A 17,023-nucleotide genomic window follows, 5' to 3' on the forward strand; every position below is an offset into this window, starting at 1 on the left:
ATATTTCCAGTATTCCTATGAAAGGAATCAAAACCTGAATTTCGTTTGATTTTAAAACGGAACCAACATAACGCCAAACATTTTCGTTGGACTTATTCTAGGCCAGAAACTAACTGAAGTGATATTTTGAGAAATCACAGCAAATCTCACATCTACACACAAATGCCAAAAGGTTTCAAACTGCGCATCGGACTTGCAATTGAGGAGTTGGTGAACAAAGAACAAGAAGCTTCAACAACTCCCTGAAACAGCAAAATATTTCCAAACACGTTGCCTGGTACTATATAGCCTTGGTGCAAAAATCCAATGTGCCAACAAACTCCTGCTCATATCATCAACTACTTTTGGCTCACAAAGCAATTTTAAGAAAAATAACGTGTCCACTAAGTTTAGAATTCTCTTTCCAGATTAAATTTGTCTACGTCCGACCAGCTTTACCCATTTCCCCTGCCCTTCACAGAGTGGTGGTTTAGCATGTTGTGGATGATACACATTCTGCACAACTATTTTTAAGGAGTTATGCAAACAGCCAACGCCATCTTCACCTCAGTCTCATACCCCACCTATGATGAGCAAGCCACTTCATTTGGGTTCTCTAAGCTTTACTTGATTAAAACCTTACACGTTGGCGACTATGCCTACTGTGACAGCAACAGAAGACCCAGCCACCTATTTCAATTAGGGGTAAATTATTGGGTTTCATTTGTTGAATTTTGTATGATGTCGAGCATGTAGGAACATTGACTCATGCACATTACTCCATTTTGAGGCATTTCTAAGGCGTGACAGCTAACATTCTCAAATCCTGTTTCAGATCCATTGTTGACGCACTGACTGTGGTAACCAACAATGCATTTTTCCACATGAGAAAAGGTAAATCCACCAAGACTATCCGAGTTAAAATGAATACGCGTTAGGAAGTGTGGGAAGTTAAACCTAGGAATGATTTGGTAGTTTACACCAATACACCGGCTTCTGTATAACCATCACATGGTTGAGCAATGTTCCCTTAGAGAGAGGCAGGAACATCACATTGGGAAAAGAAAAAAAAGAAAAGAAATTCCGTAAAAGTAGAGCAGTATCTAAAAAGCCATGTCAATATTTGTTGGTGTAAAAGCGCCCAAAATCCATGCACAAGTATGGTCAGTAAAGAAACAATCTGCTTGTGTCTGTGAAATGAACCGACTTGGGATCATGAACAAAAAGGAAATGGAGCCTAAAAGTAAAGGTTATTTTAAAATATTTACATTATGCCCATTTTAAGCAAACAAAAATTCATGACATTTTTTTTCTCAAGTTTGTTTTGCACAGTTGCATATTTCTCATTTACACAATTATGCATTAAACTGTTCAATTAGTAACACGCCCAGTACACCAAATAACCAGCACTCTTCTGTGCTTGTGTTTAGATTAGGTAGTACCAGGTTAACTGGATGAACCGCCGATCACTTTTGAATAAGAAAGTCTGAATGAATATCGGATCAGTGTGGATCCTCTTCGACCCTTGGACGCTTGCGAGGATTTGAATTGGTGCTGGTTGACAGAATGTGTGGCTCAGGAGGTTGGGCATCTCGGAATCCCAGAGACTGAAGAACAGAAAGAAAAATAAGAGCAAAATGTTGGTTTCATTAAGTTACAACTCGTTTCATGAGATGACAACTTTGTATACCCACCCATCTGTGAACCAGATGCACCAATTTGCATCAAACTGCGACATTTGCCTACTAAAAGGTATTGCACCGCCATTATTTTATGATGCAGAGAAGCGAAGGTATAAACATTCGTAGAACGTGTGCAGCTTGCCGCTAAGAGCACATGGCATGCAAGTACAGAGATACAAGCTCAATGTGCTAGAAAAGGTTAGATTTGTATGGGCTTGGCAGGTAACTCCCAAATCCTATGCCATTCAGTTTAGATTGCTGTTGCTATTCGCTATTTTTTATATTGGATATACGAACTATTTGTTTATGTCTTGTGAAGCTGTAGGGGACGGTATAGCGCTGCAATTAAAATGCAGTTTATTATACATCAAACGATCAATTCTTGTGGATTACAAATTGCTATAAAAAAGACTGGGCGGGCCAGGGATGCAGCCACAGATGTGGTCCTTAGGTTGCACCCTTTTCTAATGCATTTATGTGGGGCTGTTCATGCTACCGGGGTGGACCATGGCATTACGTCCCAAAACACTTATATCAATGTATCTTTAACCCCTGAAATATTAACAGATAACCCACTTATTGCGGACATATTTTACCTATTTGATGGCACTCACACCAGAGTAGGTCAACAAAAATCTTACGACACCAGGAATCCAGAATTATTAGGACCATAAAAAATGGAAATCTTAAGGATCTTGGAATACATTTGAAAGCTGTATTCCCTAAACTCCTGACTAATCCTGCAGTCACATGAGTTAAGTAATAATCTTGTAGCACCTCTCAGCAATGTGGCACAAGTCTCCCACTATCCCTGGATGACTAATAAGCTCCGCTATCACTCGATGACCAGAAGGAGCAAACTAAATGTTGCGTGCCAATACCAGCAATACATTTTCACACACTGGTCAAAATTGCATTATACCACCAATCGCTAAAGGTTCAGTGACCTAATTGAACATATGTAATCTTTCTATGTATAAAATCCTAGCTAATAAATCTCATGTATAGGAGGTGTCCCCTGCTTTCTGATGGAAGACAGAGTTGATGAACGTTTTTGCGTAAATGTATTTGTTTTGAGTAGTCTTCAGATTAACTAGCTACCCATAGCAGGAACAGGTCATAACATCTGGCATGGTTCGTATTGTTTCTAACAAAGTATCTGCATCTCAAGGCCTACATTTTCGATAACAGGTACGCCATAGAGCTTTGATCCAACTCCCTCCTGCAACTTGTCCAAACCATTAACTTGGATACATTTTAAAGGACCATTTTTATGCAATTATGTGGAAGCCACTCAGCCCATGCTTAACTTAAAGAATACAATTGGATTCAGTGCATATCCAACAGCAGTCGCTGCCCAAAGGGGCTAATCAATTTAAGCTTAACCATCCCAAAACTGATAATTTGGGCATTGAACCAGATCATGACCAAAAATATCCTACCCTTTATCCACTGTTCCTTCAACTCTTTCCCAACCCCTCCTCTGCCTATCTTTAACAGGGGCCGGGAGTATTTATGCTACTACTGTTTCATATTGTTTATGCTAACAAGAAATGTACTGGCTCTGCACAGGGGTTATTTTGCCCTCTCCACTTTACAACTTCTATGTCAGACACATAGCAGCCCTTTTCGCATCTCCTTCGACAAACAGTTATTATTTTGATAGCAAACAGGAATTCATGATACAGCACATCTGACCATTGTTTGTTTTTAAAGCCGGACCGACTAGCCAGGCTTTACATATTACACGAAAGGTTGCTTAGAAAAGTATGCATCGTGTCTCATCTACGTAATACCTCAGTACCCATTTCACAAAAAGTCTGAAGAGACTGCTATGCTGGCGAATTTAGATTCTGAGAAAAAGACGATAGATGTACAGCAGAAGATTACTTTTGAGAGAAAGGAAAGGTGTACACTTATGACTAATCTGGCCTTGTGAAAGTGCATAAAAATGGGTGCTAGTTTTGGTGAAAGATCCAATCGTTATACCTTGGCTGTGGCAAATTGATAATTGATGTTTAATAAATGTAAATTTCCACACTTGTTAAGTCTTTGCAATATTCATTGCTTTTTATTTCTTGTACTGTGCTCCAAACAATGGTTGCCACTTGTGGGACTACAATCTACTTTGTCTGAGCTTCCATAGGTTTGTAAGAAAGTAACATGCTTTCGGTTTTACCAGTGCCGACACATACTTCAACCTTAAGGTTTTTCTGAAGGCTGTTCATACTGGTGATATACATGACATTGTGCCAAGAGAGTGGTGATAGATAACATGGGGGGGTCATTGGATTTACAAAAATTTGTTGATACAAAAAGCGAGACCATGGTGTACATATTATATATAAAAATACATATTAGGTCTGTGACAGGTGCCCGGTATGTGCAGTGTTCATATGACATTGAATTATTTTTGCATAGTCATTCACACATTGATGTTGAGGGCGAGGGTTAATCATATTGCTGTAAGTTGTTGTTTGACCAGAATATTAGCATACATTTATATTCACATTGCCCCAAACCATTATGCAAGTATTAATCAATTGACATGGTTGAGTAATGAGCAAGAGCAGGGCATGGCACCTTGGTGATTGCAGTGGGGAGAATAGGGAGAGAAGAAAAGGTAAATGCTGTTAGCATTTGTTATGGTGCTGTTAATCTGGTGCTCTTCTAAAAATGCTGGGGCACGCTTACCAATAACGTTGGATGCGTGGTCCCGGTTGTTAATGGTAGTTGTCAAAGGAATCTGGTGTACTGGATAGTACCTGCGGGAATAATTGAAAGTTTAAAAGGTGTAATGGTAGTTGGACAGAATTGGTCCGTGAGCTTTTGGTTCCGCTAGTAGGCTGCTGGTGGGTGAAAAAGAATGGTCTGTGGAGTGAGTGCTTAATGAATGGGAAGTGCATGGTGATGGGGCTGTTGCAGCTGGCTTGGAGGGCTCCCCTGAGAAATCAAGTGTTGTGTATGTGATGTTGGTGGTATGTCTGGGGAGGGTCATCATTCGTTCCGTGGGGTCATTAGTGTGCCTGTGGGTGAGTAGTAAAGTGAGCGTGTGTGGCTCCAGGTGGTTGTCTGGACCCAGGAGTCTGGTGGACAGTTGGCGTGCTTTGGGTGAGAAGCTTCACATGCGGGATGTTGTGTTGGTGGACGCTCTGTAAGCACTTCTAAATGTCGCCAGAATGCTCCATTGTGAGTAACAATCAAATGGTTGTGGCGTGGCGTCAATCCTGTTAAGTATCGCTTGATTAATTCAATTTTCTTAGGAGTTAATTCTCTGTTATCGTGATGGTAGTGAAATGCGGAGCCTGCTGGATAGTATTGTGAGATTGATAAGGTTTGCTGAAGGCACAAGTTGTGTCTAACTAGTGCTTAATTCTAGGTCCTGAAATGATGACTGGAATGGCCGTGAGTGGTAATGGCAGTTTATTAAAAGATTTATAGGCGGAGGGCCGAGGATCCTTACCTATTTCCGGATTGCTGTTGTCGTCAGTGGTCTCGTGGTGATCAGCTGTGTGAAGCGATCACGCGAGACTAGCATTGCTCCTCTAAGAAGAGTCAAGTGCCCTGTGATTGGCCCTTGCGTAAACTACCCGTGATTGGTCAGCTTACAATACGTAAAGTATTGACCTATATTATCTGGAATCATGCCAGCCTCGTTCTTGCAAGATAAAGTGCATTGAGCTGTGGTAACTGAATGCTGTCAATGGCAAAGGGCTGTGTTCGGAGATAGTAGAAGTCCATGCGTGTACGCTAATCAGTGCGTTGCGTGCATGAACAGTTCAGGTCTAATGTCGAGCTGGCATTTCAGAAATGTTCATAAATAGTTTAGGAAAAGGCTATAGCTGAGCTTTGGTTCCTTATCACAATGTGCTGTATTAGTAGAAGGTTAGCAATAATACAAGCAATGGAACTAATCACCAAATGGCACCAGAGAGGCATGATCACAGATGATGAACGCGAGTATCTAAAACCTAAACTCCCACGTGTACCAACAATATACTTTATACTGAAGGTACACAAGAAATATGACAATCCCTGAGGGCAGACCAATACTTAGCGCAATAGGCTGGATTACTGAGTCATTTGCTAAATACATCAATAATTTGCTGGGTCCAGAGGTAATCAAAATACCTACATATATTAGATACAGTATGCACACTCTAAAGATATTGGAGGAAATAAAATGGAAACAAGATTATCTACTCGTGACGCTGGACGTAAAAGCCCTTTACACGTCACTTGAACATACTTTGGCACTGAAGGCTGTGGACTTCACATTTCACAAAACATTGGCATCCCATTACTCTCACAATGAAATGACCAAGGAATTCCTAGAATTCACACTCAACACCATCTTCCTATTTGATGGGACTTTCTATCGTCAAATCAAGGGTATAGCAATGGGTGCAGTCTACGCACCATCGCTAGCCAACCTATTCATGAACCATTTTTAACGAGTACATATATTTGCCAACACAGATTTCAGAGTGTCTAAACACAGGTGGCACAGATTTATTGACTGCGTGCTAATGATTTGGTTAGGAACAGAGCAAAAACTTACAAAATTCAAGGAGTAACTGAATAAGAACAGGTTTGGTATTGAGTTCACAGGAGAACACAGTGCAAACCAAATGGAATTCTTGGATCTCACCATCACAGTCAACCAAGGAGAAATCCTAACCAGTACCTACAGGAAACCAACGCAAGTAAACTTGGTCTTACATGACTCAAGCTGCATCGACAATCATCAGCAACATTCCTAAGGGAGAATATATTAGAGCAAGAAGAAACTGCAACTACAAGGCAGCATTCACAGCTGAATGTGAATTGCTCAATGAGCGCTTTACTCAAAGAGGATATAAACAAGAGGCAATAACAACTGCGGTCAAGAAAGCCAGACACCTCAAGAAAAACCCTTCTCAAGCCAAGAGAGGGTGGATAACACCAACAGTATACTTAGAGATGCCACAGAATACCAACAAGACAGCCACAGAATTCAGAAGATGCTGGCAAAACATTAGCACTTACTCCTGATTAACAAGGACATCAAAACATGGATAGCAGAAAGATCCCCGATGGTTTACAGCAAAGCTCGAACACTAAGGACCATACTCAGTCCATCATACATGACAACTGAGGAACCAATGAAAGACAATTGACTAACATTAGCTAAACCTAAAGGCTTTTTTAAATGCGGTACATGTTCAATGTGCAAGCATGCCCTTGACACCAAGACACTCACCTTTCAGGATAACCAGAACCACAAAATCACTGACTTTCTGAACTGTAAATGCAAATATGTGATTTATGTGATTATATGCACATGCAAACTAATTATATAGGCAGCACTATAAGAGAACTGCGAATCAGGATATGGGAACATCTGGGATCACTCAAATCACAGGAGGCCAAATTCCCCATGGCACAACACTGGCAAAAAAAACATCAACTGGAACGGAAGGAAGACATCAGATTCGTCGGTCTGGAAACCATCAGGACTGAACCAAGAGGAGGAGATCGAGAGCTAAGACTGCGCCAAAGGGAAGCGAAGCTCATCTGCAAATACAGTAATGTACTCCTGGTCCTCAACACAGAGCATGAATTGAATGTATTTTTATGATACATGTATTACACTTATGGGGTAACGAACAATTTAGCATTTATGTGCCTTCCCTTGAGCACTTACACTGCCCTGTTAAAATGTGCTTTATGTACTGGAGACTACACCACAGGTGCCTACGGTCAGAATATTTACCAACCGCGGGCCCTTACCCATAGCATTTTCTAGGGCAGTTGTCCCAACCACTGATATCGCCCACTAATGGGCCAGGATATTTCCCTTTCTTCAACAATACACTGAGATAGACAAACATGTCCAGGCTCATTTCTCCCTACTAGTCACTTGCTTTTACTAAACTTCACTCGCGTTGCCAATGCAGTCAGTTATCATTAGCAACAGATAGGCATCACACTAGAGCACACTGGACCGCTGATTAGATTCAGGGTTATGTGACCTCGTCACACACCCAAGTCCCTCACATTGCAACCATCTCTCGTTACAGCCAACTTGCTGTTTTGCCATTATGACTAACCGCAGCATATTGCTCAGAACCATCTACGAGAAAGTCTGATATGCCACCCCGGCAATAGACTTCAACTTATATAAGCATTTGCATATATTCAAACCATATTCATGCATTACACAGGAACACAGACATTTTTCAGGTGAGTATGACCTTCGTCATACGCACTTTCTCCACCACACCAACCTTCTACTAATGCAGCACATTGCGATATGGACTCAATGTTTAACTATAGCCTTTCCCTAAACTATTTATGAACATTTCTGAAATGCAGGCTCGACATTAGACCTGAACTGTTCAGGCATGCAACGCACTGATTATCGTACAAGCATGGACTTCTACTATCTCCAAACACAGCCCTTTGCCATTGGCAGCATTCAGTTACCACAGCTCAATGCACTTTATCTTACAAGAACGAGGCTGGCATGATTCCAGATTATATAGGCCAATACTTTACGTATTGTAAGATGACCAATCACAGGTAGTTTACGCAAGGGCCAATCACAGGGCACTTGACTCTTCTTAGAGTAATGCTAGTCTCGCAGGATCGCTTCACACAGCTGATCACTGACAACAACAACACCCATCTGGGAATAGGTAGGAATAAAGATTTTCCATAATAACTTACTAGAAAGTCTTGATTCTATTAAAGACACGGAGGCGAGCATTATGCTTCTCTTTCTTTATTTACATATTTAAAGAAAGGCTCAGCAGCAAGGTATTTTTGTGCACCAAGTGTCGTATGAGTAAACATAGAAAAAGGGGGGTGCACTAAATATACAATATACCAAGTAAACATAATATAACAGTAGTATTTCCAGAGTTCTGAATGAAACAAACTCCATTTCCCAGAGTTCCCTAGTGTCACCAAAGAAACATCAACATGTGACTTAGTCCTCCAATGGGTGTCCTGATCCCTTCATAAACAGTCCTAAACATGATGCGACTTCCTCTTTCGAAGCTGCGAACTTGGCTGTCCATAATAAGGTAGTACTTGTAGTTGGTAGATCTGTTGAACAGCTGATCAAGCGGATTTGTCGGCAGGCGCTGTCGAAAAAGGAGATTGAAAGTAAAATTACTTCATGTATATAACCACCCTAGTTCCCTTATCGGGGTGGGAGAAAATGTCATTAGGTTATTTATTTATTTATTTCTTATAAAATGCAATCATTTCTTTTGTGAGTTTTAGTAACTTATAACAATACATTGTCACAATTAGGAGAGAGGTACAGTATTATTTTCTCTTTGGGTGGGATAATGCTCGCCTCCGTGTCTTTAATAGAATCAAGACTTTCTAGTAAGTTATTATGGAAAATCTTTATTCTATGTCAAGACCGGAGGCTCCCATTATGCTTGTTTAAAGCTTACTCACCACAATAGATGCCGGTTGATCTACTGGTTTCAAGTAGAATTGTTTAAATACTGATACGCTTGCCCAGTCTGCCATTCTCATGATGTCTTCTAGTCGAACTCCGGCCTGAAAGGCTTTGGAGGCCATAGCTCCTCTCACAGAGTGAGCTCCGAAGTGCTGGGTATCTATCCCGGCTTGAGTTAGTGTCCAGCGCACCCAGCGCGCTAAAGTGGGAGCGGAAACCGGTTTGTGTGGTTTACGCAGAGCTATCAGTAGTTGCCCGTTGGGGGAGGCCCTAAGGGGGGCTGTCTTTTCTTCATAAACTTTCAGGCATTTCACCAGACAAAGTTTAGGCTGGTCCTTGAAGGCGGGGTAAGAAATTACCCTAGAGTTACATTTCGTCCTTCTGTGTATGTGAAATACAATACCGTCAGGAGAAAAAGTTCTGCCCGCTAGGTCAAGGGCTCTGACATCAGAGACTCTCCTGCAGGAGACTAAGCAGAGTAAAGTAGTAAGCTTGCCCGAGAGGGCTGTACGTGATAGCTCCTCATTATGATGCCATGAAAGGAAAAGATTCAATACTTTGTTAACGTCCCAAAGTTTGTCATAGCGGGAAAGGGGCGGGACTGTAAGTCTGACTCCTTTTAATAATCTGCAGACGAGGTGTTGTTCACCAGCTGGTATTCCTTCAATGAGGTCGTGACCAGCTGAGATCGCTGAACGATATGCGTTCACTGTCCTGTAGGCGAGCCCTCTTTCTACTAGAGATGCTAAGAAATTCAAGATTTCCTCTACAGGTGCTGAAATTGGGTGTAAGCCTTTTCTCCGGCACCAGGTGCTCCAGGCGCCCCAAGAGTTGGAATATCTCTTAAGGGTGGTAGGAGCCCAGCTTTCCCCGATGAGACTGATCGCCCTGCGTGACATGCCTGGAGTTCTCCATCTTGATCTGAAATCCTCCATGCTGCCAGGGTCAGAGAACCGTTAAGAAGGGGATGCCTCTGCCCCGAAGGATCTAGAAGAAGATCCGGAAATTGGGGTAGTAGGATTGGAAAATCCGAGGAAAGTTCCAGAAGAACTGGATACCAGGTCTGAGATGTCCAGACCGGTGCTATGAGGACTAAGTCTGAATGTTCCAGACGGGCCTTCGCCAGGGTCCTCGCTATCATGGTGAATGGGGGAAAGGCATAGAGTACCCCTTGGGACCATTGTTGGAGAAAAGCGTCTGTTGCTGTTGCTGCTGGATCCGGTCTCCAGCTGTAAAACATTGGTAGCTGTGTATTGAGTCTGGAGGCGAAAAGATCTATGGACATTGGGCCCCAAATCTCCTGGAGGCGGAGGAAGACTCCTCTGTCGAGCTTCCAGTCGCTGTAGTCTGTGGAGTGGCGGGAGTACCAGTCCGCTACCACATTTGATAGGCCGGGAAGGTATTCTCCTGTAACTGAGATTCGATGTGCCAGACAGAAGTGCCAGAAGTCCTTGGCTAATTCTGCTAGAGGTCTTGATTTGGTGCCACCTAGATGGTTGATGTATTTTACCGCGGAAATGTTGTCCATTTTTAGCAAGATACAGCAACTCGCTCTGCCTCTGGCAAAGGAGCGTACTGCAAAGGAACCTGCCAGAAGTTCTAGGCAGTTGATATGCAGGTCTAGCTCTTGATAAGACCAGGTCCCTCCTGTGGCTATGGAGCCGCATCTCGCTCCCCATCCGGAGCGGCTGGCGTCTGACTCGATGATGATATCTGGAGCAGATCCGAAAATGGCTCTGCCGTTCCAGGCCTCCATGTGAGTGAGCCACCAGTTGAGTTCTGTCCTCGCTTGAGGAGATAATGTTAGGAGTTGAGAGTATGAAAGACTGTGTCTTAAGTGTTGGCCTTTCAGTCTTTGCAATTCGCGATAGTGAAGAGGGCCGGGAAATATCGCCTGAATGGAGGAGGATAGTAACCCTATCACTCTTGCCAGTTCTCGAAGAGAGAACAGGTCCTTCTGCAAGATCCTGCGTATCTCCCTTTTGGTAGAATGGATCTTGGCTGATGGGAGTCGGAGCTGACAATTCTGGGTGTCCACAACAAAGCCCAGAAATTCCATGCTCTTGGATGGAAGAAGAACTGACTTTTCCCAATTTATAAGGAAACCGAGACTGTGTAGCAAGTTTATGGCTAGTTTGGTCTGTTTCTGAACTAGTTCTTGCGACTGTGCCATGAAAATGATGTCGTCTAGATAAATAATAAGACGAACACCTTGCTCTCTTAGATGAGCTACTACAGGCCTTAGAAGCTTGGTGAAAACCCAAGGCGCTGAAGAGAGCCCGAAAGGTAGGCTTGTGAACTCCCAATCTCGATTTTTCCAGGAAAATCTCAGGTAATTTATATGTGCCTGATGAATTGGTATTGTTAAGTAGGCGTCTTTCAGGTCTAGACGCATGAGCCAATCGTCCGGTCTGAGAAGATCTCTGAGCATATGTATACCTTCCATTTTGAAATGGCGGTAAATGATGTATTCGTTGAGAGCTTTGAGGTTTATGACTGGTCGTACTTTTTCTTTCCTGCGAACTAGGAATATGGGACTGAAAAACCCTCCCTGGCTTTGACAGGGGCGAATTGCTCTCTTCAGACAAAGATTGTGTATTTCGCTGTCTAAGGCGATTTGATCTGTCTGAGACATTACTATTGGAGTAGGGCGACATGTCTGGATGGGCTGCTCGAAAAACTCTAGGCGCAGGCCCCGAGCTGTGTCCCTGACCCAGGCGTCTCCTGATAAGGTATCCCAAGCATTTATAAACATCATTAACCTCCCACCTATAGGAGTCAGTGGCGCTGGCGCTGCTATAAGTACACTGACCTGTAGATTGTTGTTGGGCTGGGTATCTGGCCGCTCTTCTCCAGGGGCGCCCTCTTCCACGACCTCTTGAGGGAAAGAAAGTGTCGGAGCGCTCTTGCCAGGAGTTATGCTGGCCTCTGGAGTGTTGAGATCTTTTGTCGAAAAAGTAACGGCCGGAGGAGCGACCTCTGCCTCGTCCGGCCCTGGTGAAAACCTTGGACACGAAGATTCTTTTTATGGAGGCCTGTGCTTTGTCCAATGCTGTAAATGTTCCCACGAATTTCGCCATTTCCTTCATAAAAGGATCTCCAAAAAGCAGGCCTTGTGCTGTTGGACCCGACTCTGTGTCTGCCAGTTCGCTCAGTTTGGCGTCTATTTTATATAGGATGCCTTTTCGGCGTTCTGTCGAAATAGCACAACTGGCGTTACCTAACAGGCAAATTGCCCGTTGAACCCAACCAGAGAGTATTACCGTGTCAATGGGATTAGAAGAGTTTATTGCTTCTTCCGCTAGATCTGAAATCTTGGCTAGTGGCCCCGCCACGTCTAGTACTTTGTCCTGACAGGACTTCCAGGCACGGTCTATGCCTTTCCTTGGGTCTTTTACGTTTTTACCTAGGAAGGTAATCATCTTTGAATCTAGCTCTGGTGTTAGAGCCACTTTGTCCGCAATATCTGGACGTGGACATTCCGCTCGAAGTCTAGCTCTGACTTCTTTATCCAGTGGCTTACGTAGTCTGAAATGAATGTATTTTGATGTCTTTGAAGACGGTTCCCAGTCTGTGAATCTGGGGTGCATAAGGTCTTCCGGAATGAACATCCCCTCTGCAGGAGGCTTGTTTCCGGTTGTGTTCTTGGGGATGGGGTCTGCCGCAGTCCCAGAACCTGAGGGCTTTGAACCCTCTATTTGAATTTCCTCTTCAGATGAGGATTGAGAAGGATCAGCGTCGTAGACGCTCTTGTTTTGGTCGTCCTCTGTGCCCTGTCCATATCTCTCCGGGCTTGAGGGTACATTTTCCCTCATTTCTTCCTCTGGGTAAGAGGGTTCATGGGAAGAGGTTACCTTCCTGTTCATAAAGGCTTGTTTCAGCCTGGAGAAGGCGTCCGAAACGGCAGCTGTGGCATCTGTTGGCTGGCTCGGGGGGTCGTAGAGCTTCTGCTCTTGCGAGCCGGTATACATCCCCCTTCCGTAAGGTGCTTCCTCTTTTGCGTTCTCTTCCTCCCAGGAGGGGAGGTCCCTCTTAAATGCTCTTCCATAGTTTCTAGGCGTTGTTGAATGGGAAAGAGCATGTCTGTTACTGCTTTTCTAATACTGGTCTCCACAGAGGATCCCAGTACCTTTTGTAAGCTGTTAGCCATCGCCACCTCATCTATATAGCAGTGATCTTCCTCAGTCTCAGACCAGGCCTGATCTGATTGAGGTGAGTACTGCGCTGCCATAATAAAGTTTAAAGCACCTTACTCACTTTTTTTTTTTTTTGGTCGTCTTCTGGGTTTTAGAACGCCTTCTCTCACTGCCCAGTAAAATCAGTTCAGCTTAGTGTTATAGTCTTTAGAGAATGCTGAACGGGAGATTTTCTCTCCTCTTTTTTTTTTTTTTTAATTTATGTAGATTATGTATTTAAATATATATTCAAGCACTCGTGTGCGAATTCTTGTTGATCCGCGATGAAATAAAGTGTGTATTTGCTGTCGCCTGAGGAGAGATTCCGGCGCTCGAGTTCGCAAAGACCGTTATAACTTAACGGTCATGCGCACTCGAGCGCCGGAATACAGAGGAAAGGACCAGGAAGAGCAGGAGCTCCCCTGGTGGTTAGTGGGCGGCGTTGCGGGCTGTAGTAATGCCGCGCCGGCCTCCCCGTGCCCGAGGAGAGTACCGATGGGTCGGGGAAGCCGACGCGAGCCCGCCGAGAGGTCCGCTTGTGAAGCGGAAGAAATAGTTGATAAATTGTATTAGCACGAAGCGAAGCTTCGAATCACGCAGTCTCCGACGCCAGCAGAAGGCAGCTGGCGTCGGAGTTAATAACGAAGGTAATGATTAAAAGGAAATCAATTCAATTTGAGGCAGAGTGCACTCTTAATAACAATTAAACATATATAGCAATGTCAATTACTATGAAAATGAAATAACATGTCAAACAGTGGTAAACATGAAGGTACTTATCTCTTGCTGTGAGCAGCAAAGAAAGAGGAAGTCGCATCATGTTTAGGACTGTTTATGAAGGGATCAGGACACCCATTGGAGGACATGTTGATGTTTCTTTGGTGACACTAGGGAACTCTGGGAAATGGAGTTTGTTTCATTCAGAACTCTGGAAATACTACTGTTATATTATGTTTACTTGTTATATTGTATATTTAGTGCACCCCCCTTTTTCTATGTTTACTCATACGACACTTGGTGCACAAAAATACCTTGCTGCTGAGCCTTTCTTTAAATATGTAAATAAAGAAAGAGAAGCATAATGGGAGCCTCCGGTCTTGACATAGAATCCTGGGCCCTCCGCCTATAAATCTTTTAAAAAAACCGCCATTATCACTCACAGCCATTCCTGTCACTATTTCAGGACCCAGAAATAAGGGAAGCACTACTTAGACACATAACTTATGCCTTCAGCAAACCTTATCAATCTCGCAATGCTATCTAGCAGGCTATGCATACACTACCACCACGGTAACAGAGAACTCTAAGAAAATGTAATGATTCACCTCAAGCGATACTTAACAGGATTGACGCCACGCCACAACCATATGATTATTACTCACAATGGAACATTCGGGCGACATTTAGAAGCGCTTACAGAGCGTCCACCAACACAACATCCCGCACATGAAACTTCTCACGCAAAGCACGCCAACTGGCCACCAGAACGCTGGGTCTAGACAACCACCAGGAGCCACACACGCTCACCTTACTACTCACCCACAGGCACACTAACGACCCCATGGAACGAATGAGGACCATCACCAGACATACCACCAACATCACATACACACTTGATTTCTCGGGGGAGCCCCTCTAAGCCAGCCGCAACGGCCCCATTGCCAAGCACTTCCCATTCATTAAGCACTCACTCAACAGACCATTCTTTTTCACCCACCAGCAGCCTACTAGCAGAACCAATAGCTCACAAACCAATTCTGTCCAACTATCATTAAACCATTTAAACGTCCAATTATTCCCGCAGGTACTAACCAGTAAACCATATTCCATTGACAACTACCATTACCAACCAGGACCACGCATCCAACGTTATTGGTAAGCGTGCCCCAGCATTTTTAGCAGAGCACCAGATTAACATCACCATAACAAATGCTAACAGCATTTCCCTTTTCTTTTCTGCTTATTCTCCTCACCGCAATCACCAAGGTGCCATGCCCTTGTTCTTGCTCATTACTCAACATGTCAATTGATTAACACTTGCATAATTGTTTGCTTGATCTGCATTGCGAATATAAATGTATGCTAATATTCTGGTCAAACAACAACTTACAGCAATATGATTGTACTGCATTAACCCTCGCCCTCAACATCAATGTGTGAATGACTATGCAAAAATAATTCAATGTCATGTGAATTCTGCACATACTGGGCACCTGCCACAGACCGAATATGTATTTTTATATAGACTTTGTATGCCATGGTCTCGCTTTTGCTGTACCAACAGATTTTGGTAAATCCAATGTCACCCCATGTTATCTATCACCACTCACTTGGCACAATGTCACGTATATCACCACTATGAACAGCCTTGAGAAAAACCTTAAGGTTGAAGTATGTGTCGGCACTAGTAAAACCGAAAGCATGTTACTTTCTTACAAACCTATGGAAGCTCAGACAAAGTAGATTGTATGTCACACAAGTGACAATCATTGTTTGGAGCATGGTAGAAGAAATAAAAAGCAAAGAAAATTGCACACTTAACAAGTGTGGAAATTTACATTTATTAAATATCAAGTTACTTTGCCAGCGCTAAGGTATAACGATTGGATCTCAGTCACCAAAACTAGCATCCACAACACTTTGACAGCGGGAGTTTTGTCCTTCTGAGATCCTTATACAGGCAGCAGGCTAGTAACAGAAGGCGCCTCCACAATCATTCTGATAAAACAAAACAATAGCGCTGCGATCCACAGTTTCCATAAACTCTAACACCTCTTCGCCATGCATAAAAATGGGTCCTTAACCCGTTCAGTGCCATTGATCCATGGGTAGATGAGCAAACTAAAAGCGTAAACAGGCTTAGCCAGCAGCTCACTCGTTCTCCTGGACCATGTGATCACTATGAGGAAAGCCAACATGCAGGTTATGAACATCTGACTAACATGGTCTATGGGTTCGTAGGCAAGCACTGTCACTTCATAAGAACTACATTTAGTTCCCAAGGGAAGGTAAAACCTACCACAATTCCTCACAAAATTCTTAAACCGAAAAGAAGAAGAAATGATCCAAAACAGCAGATTTCCAGGCAGGTAGCTTTTACAGAGACAGAACATCATGTGTTACTGTTTATTTGATAGTATGGTATCGAGCCCCATTTCACTATATTGATTGATATTTTATTTCTATCGCGCTCGTACACAAGTGTTTCAGAGCCCGGCAAGGGAGAGGAACAGGGGAGAACAAAGCAGCGATCTTACTAGGCCCAAAGACGATGAAAACGCGCAAGTGCATGGGAGATGGGCAAAATGCATGGAAGGGGGAGAGGTGGCAAGTACGAAGCAGAGGAGAAACAGATAAATAACAATAAATAAATAATAAAGGCAACAAACAGTGGTAATGCAGCCAGCAATTTGCAAGTGCTAGGTTTAAGGCAGCAGACAGGGTAGGTCTGATAAGTGCAGGAAGAAAAAGGGGGTGCTGTATGGGTACAGATACAGACCCCAGTGCAAGTGGTGGCCCGGAGGCAGTTCGGGAGGGTGGCAGGATGAGCAGGTACCTGGGCCCAAAAGACAGAGGGTGGCCAGGTGCACGGTGCCAAAAGGGAACAGATCAGCAGGGGAGAGGGGGAGCGAAGACAGAAGAAAAGCGGAAGGTCTTGAGGTTCTTCCGGAACCGGAGATGGTTCTCCTCAAGTTTTAGAGTGGCAGGGAGGCTGTCCCAGAGGGAGG

At 43.6% G+C, this 17,023-nt stretch overlaps 1 protein-coding gene across 2 annotated transcripts in view; it reads right to left on the reverse strand.

The window, feature by feature from the left end:
- Positions 1-1,223: 1,223 nt before the first annotated feature.
- The window catches only part of RAD51C (RAD51 paralog C), a 609,255-nt gene continuing 593,455 nt past the window's right edge, over positions 1,224-17,023 (reverse strand). The window contains exon 9 of one of the 2 annotated variants that reach the window (XM_069615161.1): positions 1,224-1,586. In XM_069615161.1, the coding sequence (XP_069471262.1) occupies positions 1,482-1,586 (105 nt within the window). In that variant the 3' untranslated portion in view covers positions 1,224-1,481. Of the gene's footprint in view, positions 1,587-8,527; positions 8,792-17,023 lie in introns of those variants that run through there. The other variant, XM_069615160.1, reaches the window with a different exon arrangement.

This window comes from Ambystoma mexicanum, chromosome 9 (assembly GCF_040938575.1).
Source record: "Ambystoma mexicanum isolate Mex_15411 chromosome 9, UKY_AmexF1_1, whole genome shotgun sequence".
NCBI classification, from domain to species: domain Eukaryota; kingdom Metazoa; phylum Chordata; class Amphibia; order Caudata; family Ambystomatidae; genus Ambystoma; species Ambystoma mexicanum.